Consider the following 15525-nt stretch of genomic DNA (forward strand, 5'->3'; position numbering starts at 1 on the left):
CATGTGGTCTTGTAATTTATTATCATAATGTAGCGTCAAGCTGGTCCTCACCGTTGTGGAATCAACATGGCAGCGGGACCAATTTCCGAACGAAATCAAGATGCCACAGTGTATGTGGGTGGCCTGGATGAAAAAGTGTCTGAGCCATTACTATGGGAGCTTTTTCTGCAGGCTGGTCCTGTTGTCAACACACACATGCCAAAGGACAGGGTGACGGGCCAACACCAAGGTAAGTGTTGAAATGGAAAAGGATATTATTTTATAGGTATTTAATAGAGCTGAACTATTTAAGAACTGTAAGTCATGTTTATTTGCCTAGCCTTTAATCACAAGAAGTCTCAAATGGCTGCACAGACTACAACTAAAACCTATATGAGAGGAACCGTAACCAAAAAGGGCCTTTGACTTTTTGACTTCTGAATTATTAAAACTTTCACATGTAACAAGAGCATCATTTCGACCAGGTATTCTGGAAATCTGATCAGTAGCAATTAAATTTGATTAAAGTAACATTTTTTTCTGAGAATTGTGCTTTAACAAATTGTACTTGTTTTCTTTTGTAAATTATTGCCTGATGCTATTTTTCTGCTGTGCCTAGATAAAAACCCACCAACAAACAAATGTGCATCAAATTAATTCTTATTGCTTCAAACACTACATTTTCTGTAGGCCTTCAAAACTGAGTCAAAATGGCAAAATTGGCTGGAAAATTGAAATGAATTCAAAATATGAAGTCACCACACAGGCCACAATGACACGATCATCTGATCTGAAACCAACATGCCAAATGTTATGGCTTTTACAAACTTCTTTGAAAACTTTCTATGCAATCTGTATAAAAAAGTACAATAACGGTCCTTAAAATGAAAACACTGGGGTTAATCATGTGGAGATATTTTAAACTGAAGACAACAGCGCTCTCTTCTGGGGAGATTTATTATGGTTGCTGTGTGCACACACAAGGCTCAAACCGCAGTGTTTTGCGACTATTCAACGGCGTTACGTTACATCGCGATATCCTGTAGATTTCGGTTAATCGTGCAGCCCTAGTCTTTCATTGTAATTTTAGTTCAATGCAGGGAGTTGCTACTGGAAGGGGGATTACCTCATTTGCTACCCCTTCTCAAGGTTTCTTGTTGTCCTCATTCTTGGGTTTTGGAGTTTTTCCTTGCCCACTAATAAATGCCCTGGTTTATTCCTGGACGCTGGCTATTTCAGTTGAAAATGAAAATCTCCATTCTGATCCCTGGATATTAAACCGTACAAACCTAACGCTGCAGACTATGTAGATTACCGCAACAATTTTTGCAGTATACGTTGACGTTATCTCGGCCGGGCAAGAGTAACCAAGATGGCCGCTTATCTCACTGCGCCCCGCCTTCGCCCGTGTTAAAATTCCATCTTTTTCATTTCATCCACCGAAAACATGTCGCTAAGTTTTGGGTCGAACACTGATTTGCTTGAATATAGTAGTCATTCGAATACCAAAGTACAACTGTCTAACCAAAATGTGTCAAACTGACGGGTCGACACATTCAGATGCTAAAAAGTCTCTGTAGTGCGAAGTGGAAGGAGAAGAGGACGACGAGGTGAGCGGAGAAGATGAGGTAAAATTTTGGACTATTTGATAAAGTTTCAGGAGCGAGCAGAGAGAGTGGGAAAGGTGAGATGGCACAACATTCATTTGGACAGGTAACTTAAAATTAGTTTTACCTGGTTATATCAGTATCAGAAATTATTTTCCCCCCATTTTATTAACACTCCACTTATTGAAACATAAATATTTTGTTTGTTTGTTGTACATGATTCAATTGTTTGTTTGTTTGTACATGATTCAGATTGAATCGTTTCTTGTACATGATTCAATTGTTTGTTTGTTTGTACATGATTCAAATTGAATCGTTTCTCCGGCGCCGTCACGAATGGCAGCCACTCCAGCAGCTCCCGTGTTATTTTTCGATTGTTCTCAGTTATTTTCGATTGTTCTCAGCTTAGGGATGCTGCTGGAAAAGTGAATTTCCCTTCGGGGATGAATAAAGTATCTATCTATCTATCTATCTATCTATCTATCTATCTATCTATCTATCTATCTAATGTTCAAATCAGTTATCTGACTCCATGAACCAAACACAGCCTACATTCGCCCAACAATTTATGCGCGCTCGTTTCTTGAGGGAAAAGATAAACAGGAAACTGGCATTTCCACACAGGGGCAGATTTCATTTTATTAACAATTTAACCAAGTGTACTCCATCGAAAACAACCAAATTAGTGACGTTGGAGTCTCTGGGAAGCCTTTTTGTGAAGTCCTTTAGCGTTCTCCTATTGGCATAACGGTGTGCCGGCTCCTCCCGTGGGCGTGCCAAGGAAGCCCCTGGGCTTCACCATCTCGTAGACGGGCGTCCCGATGTCCGGGGTCCTCAAAACAACACCGAGCCTTTCTGCGACATCGGGGCCTTTCTGCGTCAACAGCGTCTGGGTGTGCTGATTATCTTATCAGCCGTACGTCCCGTTCCTGCCGTTCCTGTAAACAACATCTTCCACCAGCCTGCCCTGACCTCATACTACAGCCCAGTCAGTGAATATCTTTTGCATTAAATGTTATTTGTATTCAATCGTATAAAGTCCTTTATAGTCAAATGTATAAAATCCTTCAGTGGTGTGCCAATGTCAAAAACCTGCCCTGGCTCAAAAAAGCTTGAAAAACACTGTCCTAGCCGTCCTCCCCCGCCAACTGCTCCTTTTACGAACGGCTGCGATTCTCCTCGCGAAGACCCAATCGACCCCCCGAACACCACGCGGATTCCCTTTCGTCACAATGTAACTGCGGTGAAGCCGTCCCACCAAGGATCCCCGTTCAGGCTGGACCGGACGACGAGGCTTTTATTCCAGTTACCGCAATGAGCGTCACAACATACAGACACCGTGCGGTTAGCACCTCCGCTGCTTCTCGACATTGTTAGCAGCGCGCTGAAGACTGCTAACAATATCAAACGGTTTTCTTTTCAGTTGACATACAATACAGTTCAGAAAATCAACCATGACAATCATTTGAACATCCGTTTTAACAAGATTCTTTTAAAAAGTGATCGTATCGTGGTTTTAACTTTTGTAATGAATTCAAATCATCTGAATTTCAACCAACATCATCCTTTTTATATATTTGTGAAAATAGAAATGATTACAATAACGAGTGTAAAAACGGGAGCCGTTGACCTGCAATGAGTGAATCAATATATCCACAACATGTGGTTAGCACCTCTGCTGGCTTTCAACACTATAAGGGGAATTAGCATTTTAGTACAACGTACGACAAAACTAACATAAACGGCGACGGAAACAAAACACAAATCAATCCAAACAGCTTGACAACATCAATGACGTTACTGCGTATGTTGCAAGATTTGTCAGTTGTGGTTTTAATGTTGTCAATGAACTTTTTGCCGAGCACCAAAAGATCCTGGCTTACCGAGACCGCTAACATGATCCTCCTTCCGGTCATCAAATCGGAGGCTAAACTTAACCTTACCCCATACCAGCAGATGGCGCTGTTGTACACGTCATTGCAGGACACCAGCAGGAATTTCAACAAAACAAAAGTTGAGATGACACCCGTCACACAGCAACGTTGACTCTGTAGGATCAAAACAAAGATGGTCGGTGCAAGTGACGTTTCTCTTAGGTACCTCCAAAACTCCACACCGTTATTTCGCCATCTTCCTAAGTTTTATCCTCGCATGTCGTCAATGTCGCGTCGAGGCAGTATTCCTTGAAAAAAAAGATGGCTCTGGGACACGGGTGTCAAACAGGCGGCCCGCTAAGGGATTGAATCTGGCCCGCGAGACAACTCTCAGAGAAGCGCAAGAGAAAAATGAGCGTCAGGTTGAAACATGTCAACTTGATGTTGCCAAAGCCAGGTGCCTCCAACAAAGACACTGTACTTGTATTTCTCTCTCTCTCTCTCTCTCTCTCTCTCTTCCACCCCTTTTCTCCCACTCTCTGTCTCTGTCTCTTTCTCTCTTCCTTTGTTGCTCCTTGTCTCTTTTTCTCTCTGTGTCTTTTTAACTTCTTTTGCTCTAACTTCCTTTTTTCCTTTTCTCTCTTTTCTCTTGCTCTCTTCCTACCCTTTGTGCTTTCTTTTCTCTCCTGTCTTTCTATTTCTCTTTGGATTTCTTTCCCCTTTTCTCACGACTTTTTACCTCTTTTGTTTCTCACACTCTCTCCCTCTCTCTCTTTTTCTTTCTTTGTTCCGCCCTCTCTCCCTTTCCCTCCCTCTTTCTCTTATTTCTTTATCTCTCTTTTCTTTCCCTTTAATCTACTCGTCCGAATGTTTGTTCTATCGTGTGGCCCCCGGGTTCAAATGATTTGACACTTCTGCTCTAGGATGTGCACAACTCGAGCAACGGAGCCCGAAATGGAATCCGCATTTGAAGCCCCGTCCCAATATTCCAGTGTGTAACAGCGCACTTAACCTACAGATGGCGCCAGTGTTACGTTTTTTTTTTCTTAGATAGCTGAAGCGGTGCAGTCGAAATGGACAGACGTTGCCTCTTCACTCTTACGCCCTTCTTTGTTTTTCCAACTGATTTAAAGAGAGGCACGAGAAACAAAAGTAAGGGAAACGAGATAGAAGAGAGGTATAGAAGTTGGCAGAGAGTCACAGAGAGATCGAAAAACAGAGAGAGGAAAGGGAAGCAGAAAATCCGAGTGGAGAGCGCATGAGAACGAGAGGGGAAGCGAAGGGCAGAGAAAGGGATAAAGTAAACGAGAGAATGGAGAGCTGGAGAAAGGGAATGGAAGAGAGTGAGAAAGAGGAATGGAGAGAGAGCGAGCAGAGGAGAGAGAAATAGCTGATAGGGGGAAGGAGGAGAGGAATAGAAGTGAGAGAGAGAGAGGAATGGGGAGAAAGAGGAGAGGAAGTAAAGAGGGGTGGAGGAGAGAGAGATTAATAAGTGATAGAGGGAAAGAGGTGGCAAAGAGAGACTAAAAGAGGAGAGGAAGTGATGAGAAAGAGAAGGGTAAAGGGAGGGGTGAAAGAAAAAAGGAATTGAGAGAATGTGAGAGAGAAACAAGTGATAGAAAGAATGACGGGGAGGAGAAACAGAAAGAAGAGAGGGAGGAGAAAGTGTGATGGAAGGGAAAAAGAAGATAAATGCAGGAGAAAATGAGAGGAGAGGATTAGAAGCGAGAGAAAGAAAAATGGAGAAGAGAGAGAGAGAGAGAAATAAGTGATCGGAGGAGAGACAGAAAGAGGAGAGGGATCGCGGGCTAAGGGAGAGCGAAAGCGAGCAAGAGCGGAGGGAGAGAGAGAGAGAGAGAGAGAAGGAGGCGGTGTTGAAGGCAGAGCCATTTTTAGTCTTTGATCGCTGAGCCCGAGTCACATTGGAGAGAAGGCCGTCTCCGACGCTCACGCTTGTCTTTTTCTCTGTTTTTTTATGATCGTGGGCACGAAGCCCCCCCCCCCCCCCATCGGTCGGACACGCCCCTTCGGACTATACCACGAGACGCCGGGAGAGCCCCCGCGAAACCCTCCACCCCCGCCTCCGCTATACCTGAAACGGTACGGGAGATGGCGCGCGCCGGGACGAAGGCGCGTTAAGGAGCGGCGAAGGTCCGACCTCCCCTCCCCGCCCCCCCCGGCCGAGGCCACGATAGGACGTCTCGCGAGACATGGCGCCGCGCGCTTTCCTGTGCGCCCTCAGGTGCCTCCTCCTCCTCACAGGTACGTGCGCACACCTTGCATATACCGGGAAGTCCCGTCCTGATGTCCATCCCTCCCCCGGAATTAGTCCGGGGACAAAAGCCCCCTCTCGGATACCTTTTTGGTGCGAAATGGGCGCACCCGCTCTCGACATTTCCAAAAGAAGGACGTATCTTGCCACCAGGTTCCGTATTGCGAGGAGAAAGAAGAAAGAGAGAAAAAGACAGAAAAGAAGAGAGAAAAATAAAAAGACAGAGTCAAAAAAGAGACAGACGGAAAGAAAATAAGGAAAAAGAGGAAAACAAAGGGAAAATGAATAAGAAACAGAATAAAAGAAAGGAAAAAAGGAAAAAGAAATATGAATAGAGAGAGAAAGAGAAGAAAGAAATGAGGGGAAGTAAGAGAGAAAGAATGAATAAGAGAAAGAATGAAAAAGAGATGGAACAGAGTGAAAGAAAGTAAGAGATTGAAAGAAAAGGGAAAAACAAAGAGAAGAAGAGAGATAAGTAGGGAGTGGGCTTTTGATTTATTTTAGAGTGGAAAATCACCAAGAGCCAGCCCTAGTGGGGTATTTTCAGAACAGGCACTTAATCCGTCCTCAGGAGTGGACCCCAGTTCCCGCGGGCTCCGGGTCGGAGGCTCCTGGTTATGGATGGCCCCAGACGCAAGATTTTAGGCCCTTAATATGCTTCATAGCAAACCTCAACACTATATACTTGTAAATGCCTCTTTTTTGGCGCACCGGGAAACCCTAATTTGCCTTTGTTTTCCTCTTGAGCTTCTCTCGGCCTTTTCTCATGAGCCAGATTCAATTTTTTAGGCAAACCCGACCTGGCCCACGGGCCTCATGTTTGGCACGCTCGTCTTAGAGTAGTCCTATCTTTCGGGACCCCTTTGTGTTTTCTCCGTTCTCTACTATTTGTTTCTGGTACTGTGAGTGCATCTGCAATCCGAGTCTGACATAAACAGTGTTAGTGAATGAAACGTGCGACAGTTATACACGAATTCGTACGGTATTTAATTCCCTACGCTTTACAGTCCAATGCACAGGTGTCAAGCGGGCGGCCCGCGAGCCGGATCGGGCCCGCTAAGGGTTTTTATCCGGCCCGCGAGATTACGCTAAAAGAAACGCGAGGAAAAAACGAACCGCAGTTTCAAACGTGTCCACTTGATGTCACCCAAACCAGGCACCAATCACAAAGCAATAGTAGTAGTTTTTTTCTCTCTTTCTCTCTCTCTCTCACGCTCTCTCCCTTTTTCATTTTATTTCTCTTTCTTTCTCTCGTTTTCACTTTCTCTTTTTATTTCTATTCAAGATGTATTATTGTAGTTTTATTTTTGTCGTACTTTTGTGTCGTGATTACCGATGCGAGGCGCCTGTGCCCGCTCCTTTGGTGCCAACTGCCTCGAAACACCGATTGGCTCTCTGTCACGATTTAAACCCCGTCTTTCTGTCACCGCTTGTCAGTCCGTCTGCAAACCTCAGTTTACGCTAGGCAAGCCCTTTCGACCCCGACTCTCTCGTGTCCCGATTCCTGTTTGATTCCCGGCTCTGACCCCTTTCCTGAACTTGACTACGTTTTTGCTCCCCTTTCCCGGCTACTGACCTGTTTTTCCCGCTCCAGACACCGCCCTCGCTCACCACGGAAATACCACTTCCGGGTCCGAGCAACTTTCTCCCCGCGACCAGCGATCTTCGGATCGTGTGAACAATCCTTTCCCTTCTTCCCGATAAAACTAAGAGAAACGTGCGCAAGTGGGTCCTGTCTCCGTTCTGGTCCTGACACTTTTGCAGGATTTCCTTAGTAGTTTTGTAGTACACGTGTAGTCTTTTGGTAGTCTTTCTATGGTGTATCTTTGTAGTATTACTGTCATAATATTCTGTAGTCGTATTTTCGTTTCATAGTATTATTGAAGTGTTATTTTTGTAAAATTACTGTGGAAGCATTTCTATCGTAGTATTTCTGGTTTCCGTATCGTAGCATTTCGGTAGCGTTTCTATCGTATTTTTTCTTCCCGAAAGCAAAATAACATAAGTGGTCCCTGTTTCTAATCATTCGATATTTAGTTGTGTAGTATTATAGCGGACAACGGGAATAAAGATTTTTATCGGTAGTATTCCATTGCAGCGTTTTTGTTCGGCGGGCCGGCTGAAAAAGGCCGAGGGGCCGCGTCCGGCCCTCCGGCCGTAGTTAGGAACTCGCGGCGTTTCTTCCGGCAGGACCGTCCCCGAAAACCCTTCGAGAAAACGGAGAAAGGCGTCCTCTCCCTTCGGAGTCCGACTCCTCGGTCGGTGTCGTGCTGCTAGCGTAGCAAATCGACTTCCGCCAAAACCGACTTCTGCCAAACGACATTAGGACATCGGGTTCGACCGAGCCAAGGACGGGCTCGCTCCATTCGGGGCCCGAACGTTTTTAGAAAGTTCCAAATCCGAAGGCTATTTATCAGGCGTCGGCCGTCGACTTCTGAATTTCAGTTCCACAAAGAAAGGAGAAAATAATAACACGGTGCCGGGCAGAATCCGAGCGCTAAACGACACGTTAGCCGACACAAAGTGCCGACTGTGCGGACTCCCGCGATGTTTGCGATGGGTCGTCACGGCAACGGGCGCTCTGACCGCCACGTGTAAACGCAAATGAAAGACCTGTTTGGAGGGGTCGAGGGGGTTACTTGCGGTACGGGGACAAAAAAAGGACTCCATTTAGAGGAGGATGAAGGAGAGCAGAAGGGAATTTTGGGTGCGGCCAAAAAAACCCCCAAAAAAAACATGGCCACCAGAACCTCTTCCAAAAATGGAATTTGCGCTCGAAAACATCGAGAGGCGATGGGTCGTCACCAGGGGGGAGGGGGGCCGGGCGTGAGCCCTCCCCGGGGTTGAACGGGTCCTTGTCGAGGTTTTGCTGGTGATGGACCCATGCGGGGGAGGCAAGAACTGCAGGCGGAGTGCTCCAAACGAGGACGGTATTTCTTGACCAAATCGGGACCAAATGATACCAAAGAAGTGGACACGAAACAGACGAAAACCAGAAATGGAAAAAGAAACAAAGTCAGAAAACCAGGAAAAAAAAAACAGAAAACAGACCTGCTGTCACGGTTGAAGGAAGTGAGGATGACAAAAGAACTCAAAATGACCCGACAAACGTGCGGAGATCGAAATGTTTTTTAAAGGGTCTTCAAACCCCGGTTGGGGCGCTCTGGTCTTAGGAAGGGTATCAGACCATAAGCGGTCCCGCTAGAGTTTCATATATATATATATATAATCCGATTTTGATATATATATTCATGCACAGTTGATAAAAGTAACCTTGAATTCTCATGCTAATGATTGTGTGTATTTGTGCTCTGTACTTCCTGAAAGCGCCACTTCTTCATGAAGATAGCGCAGTAGTTTTCACGCTCACCCGGCACCCCTCTCGACGTTCACGCCCGCTTCGTGACTGTCAGGCGCACCGCCGCCGCACGGTGTCGGCCTGGCGGGGCCGAAACGATGCGCCCGCCCCGACTCGATCCGTTATCCTCCGTTTATCCTGGGGCCGGCAGCCTCAGCGGGGAAACCCGGATCTTCCTCTACTAGCTTATCCGTCGGGGTCCCGAGATCATGCCCTGCCGGCCTAGAGACTTAGTCCCTCGGGCGTGTCCCGAGTCGACCCCCGGGGCCTCCTGGCGGATGAACACGCTCGGTGCGACTCCCGAGGGAGATGTCCCGGAGGCGTCGGATGCCCGAGCCACCTCAGCCGGTTCCTCGGCCGGTTCCCTCCCGGATGACCGAGCTTCTTGTTTTATCTCGGAGGGAGGAAACTCGTTTCGGCCATTGTACCCGGGCTCAGTCAACGGAGAGCTTCCAGGAGCTTCTTCACAGCGACAGACGGCATGACCGCACCCATCCGCCTCCCCGTTTGCCGTTCCGCGCCGGCCTTCCCCGTGAGCGAGACGTTGAGATAGACCTCCTCTCGGGCAGGATCTCATCCCCGACCCCAAAAGACCACGCCGCCTCTTTTCCGTTCGGGAAGCGTGATCTCGGACTGGGAACCCCCAACGTGAGAAGGAGCTGCGAGGCCTGGGTTTTTTGCGGGGCGGAGAAGCTTCTCCTTTTTTGCGGGAATGAAGGACGGAATTGTGCGCAAACAGGGCGCTCGGTGTGCTCCCCCTAAGCAAACGCTCTCCTTCCTCTTTTCACTTTTGGATTTCCGTTTCTTGGAATTTTGTTCCCTTTTCGCCTCGTCTGCAAACTCCTCTGGGTTTTTTTTTTTGCACCGGCGGCCATTTTTAGATACGGACAAATCCATCAAATTGTCCAGCGAAACGCCTTTGTTGTTTTCAGAAAAGGACTCCGTTTAGAGTCATCGAGTCACATTTCGTCGATTCCTAAAAAAAAAAAAAAAAAAAAGACTTTCCCCCGTAACAGTTTTCTTTCATCCTCACCCAAAAACACTCAATCCAAGACTCAAAAAGACAAGCCGATCCGTGACTAAATAATAGGAATAAAATAATCCGATTCAAAAATGGTCGTATGAAATCCTTTTCAAGCATCCTTAAAAAAAAAGCCCCTTTCTGGAGTTTACGACTCGACCTTGAGGTTAAAACGGGAGCTAGCTCAAAAATCTCCCATTTTGCTCGGTTCTGTCGTACAAAACAACAGCTTGTTTGAAGAAAATAACCCGATATTCGGGGAAGATCTCATAAACAAACTGACCTTGTCTTTTCAGTCCTTCAAATGAATCTTGTCGTGATTACCGATGCGATGCACCTGGGTCCGCTCCTTTGGCGCCAACTGCCTCGGACTCTGATTGGCTCCCTGTCACTATATAAACCCACTCCTATCTGTCCCCTGTTGTCGGTCTGCGAACCTCAGTTAACACTAGGCAAGCTTTTTTTCGACCCTGACTCCCACCTGTTTTTTGCTCCCGTCTGTCCCCCGGCTTCGACCCGTTTTTGATCCTGACCACCTCTACTCTCCCGTCCCGGCTTTTGACCTCATTTTGTCCCCTACAACGTCTACTCTCATTTTCTGGCTTACGACTCGCTTACGACCACGTTTTTGCTCTCCTGTCTCCTACTGACCTGTTTCCGTTCCCGACACCGCCATCGCTCGCCACGGAAGATCTTCCGCGTTCAGAGCGACCCGCTTCCCACGCCCAGCAATTACCAAATCGTGGACGCGACCTGTCTCTTTCTTCCAATAAAACTTGTGAGAAACTCAACGCGAGTAGGTCCTGTCTGCGTTCTGGTCCTGACAAATCGAATTATCTGCTCCGTTCTTTAGTACAATAAATTGTTTGGGGCGTTTTTTTTCTAAAACCCGATTTTAGTTTCAGCAAATAACCCAATATTAGGGGAGGTATCTTGAATAAACTGACCCTGTCTTTTTTAGTCATTAAAAAAAATCAAAATGTCCGCTTAAATCCCTAGTACAAGACAATGCTTTGGTCCATTTTTTTAGTAGACCCTAAGTTGAGTTTTTTAAGAGACAAAATAACCCAATATTGGAGGAGATGTCTTAAGCAAAATGACTCTTACTTTTTTTAACACTTTAAAAACATCTAGATTACTGCTTAATTCTTTAGTACATTTTAGTTTTAGTGTTTATTTTTCAACAAAATAACCCAATATGTCAGGACCGCAACGGAGACAGGACCCACTCGCACAACATTTACCACAAGTTTTATTGAAGGATTGAGGAAGGTGTTCTCTCTCCTACTCGGCTCGTGATCTGAACACGGAAGTGGATCTTTCGTAGCGAACGATGGCGGCGTCAGGGGCGGAAAACCGGTCGGTAGCCGGGACTGGGAAAGCAAGACGTGGTCTGGGTCAGAAACGAGTCGTAATTCAGGACGCGGTCGAGATCAAAACAGGACGTAGCGGGAGACAAACAGGAGCAAAAAAACGGGACAGGCGTGAGTCAGGGTCGAAAAAAGGCTTGCCTTGAAAAACAGAGGTTCGCAGACGGACCGACAACAGGGGATTGTCAGGACAGAGTTTAACTACTGACAGGGAGCCAATCTGTCAACAAACTGCAGCTGGCGCCATGGCAACCGTGACACCATAGTGGGGGAAATATCTTCACTATAATGACCCCCTTTTTAATGATTCGTATTATTTAACCCTAAAATTTGTGATCAGTTCTTTAGTACAAAACAACTGTTTGGATCCTAATTTGCCATTTTTTTTTGTAAACAAAATAACCCGATATCGGGGTTGAAATTTTGAACAAACTGACCTTTTCTTTTTTAATTAAAAAAAACAAAAAAAACTTTGTAGTTTTTGTTCCTAGTTCAACCCTAATTAACCCAAGTCATGAAGCAGCCCTCGTTTGACTAAGATCGGGAATCTTATTCTAGAAAACTTCAACGACAGTGATCACGTTGCGAGTGGGCGGCCATTTTGCTGCAACGCTCGTCGGTTGAAAGTGACAAAATGCAACACCCCCCCATCCCGGATCGGAATGTAAACGAGGCGTTGTGTCGCCCCCTTCAGGATTTTGCGAGAACTTCAACGTGGACGTGACGCACCCGCGGATCTTCGGCGGTCCGGACCGCGACCTCTTCGGCTTCTCCGTCTTGCAACACCGATCGGGGGGCGAGAATTCGTAAGAGACGCCGGCGGCCGTTTTGTAGCAGATGTCGGCGGCCATTTTGACGGGAATGTTCTGGCAGGCTGCTGGTGGGCGCCCCCTGGGACGGTAACAGGAAAGGCGACGTGTACAAATGCGGCGTGGGAAAGGAGAGCGCTTCCGATTGCAGCAAATTGAACCTCGGTAAGTCCTACTAAAAAAAAGAGAAGAAGAAGAGTGACTGTTAACTGGCGCCCCCCTCAGGTGAGGAGGCCTTCTACAACGTGTCCAAAAACCTGAAAAACTCGCACCTGGGAATGACGCTGACGCCGGACTCCCCCGACGGATTCCTGGTACGCCCCTTTTTGTCTTTGATGCGCCTCGAAAAGACAAACAAACAAAAACAGCATTTCGCATTTTGTTTTCTGAGACAATCGTTCGGTCTTGGAACAATATCTACTATGTTTCGCCCGCAGGTGGCGCTACTGCTAAGACGAAAACAAAAGTTAGCGCCAAAGCCTAACCCTAAACCTAGCTTCGACTTAAACCATAGAAATGTTACGGGTTGAGCTACTGAAAACAAGACTTTCAGCTCCTACTTTAGGGCTGAAACCCTAGTCCGCTAACCCTATCCCTAGCTCCAACTAAAAACCCTGACCAGAGCTCCGACCAAAACCTTGCCACTTAACCTTAGCTCCAACTCTAACCCTAACTTCAAACAAACCCATATCCCTAGCTCCTACGCTAACCGTAGCTTCAACTAACAATCCAACCCTAGCTTTAACCAAAACCCTAACTAACAGTCACCCTAACCCTGGCTCCAACCCTAACCCTAGCTTCCACTAAGATCCTAACCTTATTTTCAAACACAACCCGAACCTGTTTTCCAACCAAATCCCTAGTCACCTGAACATAGTTCCAAACCAAACCAAACCCCAATCATGGCTTCAATCCAAACCCTAACTCCTATATAAACCCTAACCCTTACTCCAACCTTACCCCTAGCTCCAAGCCAAACCCTAACCCTAGCTTCAACCCTAACCTTATTTCCAAGCGAACTAGATCGAAAATGAAAACCGATCATTTTTCCAGGGACGGCGCGCAGAAAATATGCGCAGGATCTCCGCGTGAAGTTTCCCAACAGGCCAGTTCTGAAACCGAGCGAAGCCTCATTTTATGCATGCGTAAACCGCAGCCGCTGCCTTTTATGACTTTCAGCGTCCGCTAGCTAGCTAGCTAGCAGACTTTTATCGCCCGTGAAGACCGATTCCCATCGTAACAGCCATCTGCGTGTTGTCCTTTCCTGTTAATCTTCAAAGAGTTGCAAAAAATCCAAATTTTGGCACCCAAACACAAAACCCAAACCAAAGATCTCGGCTGAAATACCAAAACGTCGATACAAAAAAATGAAAAAAATGATTTTGCACCGTATGGAAAAATGTACCGACCGGCATAAGATGAAATGCCATAATCAAGTGTATGGTTCTCAGAAAGGCAAAAATGCCATTTTCCTGGTACAAAAAAAAAGAATCCTGTCAGTCGACAAAAGAGCGACTGACTACTGGAAGCTATGGGAAGCAAATAACCCAAGAAAGTTCATTCGAAATTTGAAAAGATCTATATTTTATCAGTACATTTTTTGGGGGTATTTTAACCAGAAAGTCAATAGTAACAAGGAAACCAGAGTAGGAGAGAATCAATGATGATGAAGCGAAAGTTGGCGGAATCCAATGCCACAAACGAGTCACACTCAAATGTACACAAGAGTTAAATCATAATAATAATAATAATACATAAATCCATCATTGTATATGGCTTAGCACCAGCCAATGACCGATTTCATGTCAGACAAAAAGTATCTCAAACAGATCAAAAACCGTTATCCCTGGCTCAACTGAATTTCGAACACAACGTACGTCGTTCCACATGATCTCAGCAGTAGCAAGTTAGCTTTGGGGTATTTGCTGTCATCACCAGGACAGGAAACCGGAAGCAGAACCCACTCGCGTAACGTTACTCACAGTTTATTGGGGAGAAGAGAAATGAGCGCGCACTCGATCCGGGGATCGTCGGTCGTAAAAGTAGATCGATCCGAACGAGGAAGCGGTCAAAATCAAACGGATCGGGGCGAGAACAAAGCAGGAGCAAAACACGGGCAAAAACAGGGATTCGCAGGGCTTGACGTATCACAGTTTGGCAGACGCTCTGACAAAAGGCGACTCACAAGACAGCGTTTAAGTAGTCAGGGAGCAATCTGTCAACGCGTTTCAGCCGGTGTCCATGGGCGGGGCCAATTGGGCGTCGTGGCAACCGTGAGAGAACCTGGCGCCACACGACGGGGACCAATTGGGTGCCGTGGCAACTGTGACAATTTGCGTGAAAACTTCAGGGCCAAAGACACTGAATGTCCCACACAAAGTATGTGTTTCCAAATGGATACAGCTCCACTGTAGTCAGTTAGCTCTTTGGTGTTAGCTTGAAATATATTTACCGAAGTCCGGCTAGCGGCTAACAAAAACCTCAAGGACAAACAGATTAAATGTCAAACACAAAGTATGTGTTTCCAAATGACAAGGCTCCACTGTAGTGAGTTAGCGCTTTCGTGTTAGCTTGTAAACATGAGCCAAAGTCCAGCTAGCGGCTGGAAAACAGGCAAGCGTTTGAGAAAATGACTGATTGGCACAGGCCTAGCAAGGCTCCCGTTTCTTTTTTTGTGTACACAAAGAAAAACGAGCGGCTGCGCAGTGCAGCTGCTCCGCCCCAAGCGAAATCCAGCTCCGCACGGCTCGCCTCACTTTCGTAAGACGTCGTCCCGAACACTCGTTTTTCCTGAAGTTTTTTTTCTTTTTTTTTGGACAGAAAGCAAAAAATGCAATTTGTGTTTTTTTTGGGTAGGAAGGTTATGTGCCCAGTCCGCGTAATGACAGGGCACGCAACGAGGCGGGGCGCTTTTTCTTTTTGGACTTTGGTACGAAAGAAAAGTCCTCGCTCGTCTCGCACGGGTCGAAATTGAGAGGGGAGTCCGGTCCGGCTTTTTCGGAGGCCGACAACAATAGTGTCCCCCCCTTTCCCGCTTTCTTTCGCTCCGTGTTCTGTCCCCCGGACCGCCATCTTACCTTTTCCGTGACCGAACGTCTGGTTTGACCTATTTTGGCCGGGCGCTTTTGCCTTTTTTGGCCATTTTGGCGTCAAACTCCACACGCGTGAGTGCGGCGGCGCCTCTGACCCCCCCCCACGGCCCCCCTCCCTCGCCGAGACACACATTTAACATCGC

At 46.6% G+C, this 15525-nt stretch overlaps 1 protein-coding gene across 1 annotated transcript in view; it reads left to right on the forward strand.

The window, feature by feature from the left end:
- The first annotated feature begins 5355 nt into the window (after positions 1-5355).
- itga10 (integrin, alpha 10) overlaps positions 5356-15525 on the forward strand; it is a 36790-nt gene continuing 26620 nt past the window's right edge. The window contains exons 1-4 of the mRNA XM_088327616.1: positions 5356-5722; positions 12176-12287; positions 12355-12455; positions 12516-12604. Coding sequence (XP_088183742.1) covers positions 5671-5722; positions 12176-12287; positions 12355-12455; positions 12516-12604 — 354 coding nt within the window. The 5' untranslated portion in view covers positions 5356-5670. The remainder of the gene's footprint in view (positions 5723-12175; positions 12288-12354; positions 12456-12515; positions 12605-15525) is intronic.

Source organism: Urocampus carinirostris, chromosome 2, assembly GCF_059441175.1.
Source record: "Urocampus carinirostris isolate Australia breed hairy pipefish chromosome 2, RoL_Ucar_1.0, whole genome shotgun sequence".
Taxonomy (NCBI): domain Eukaryota; kingdom Metazoa; phylum Chordata; class Actinopteri; order Syngnathiformes; family Syngnathidae; genus Urocampus; species Urocampus carinirostris.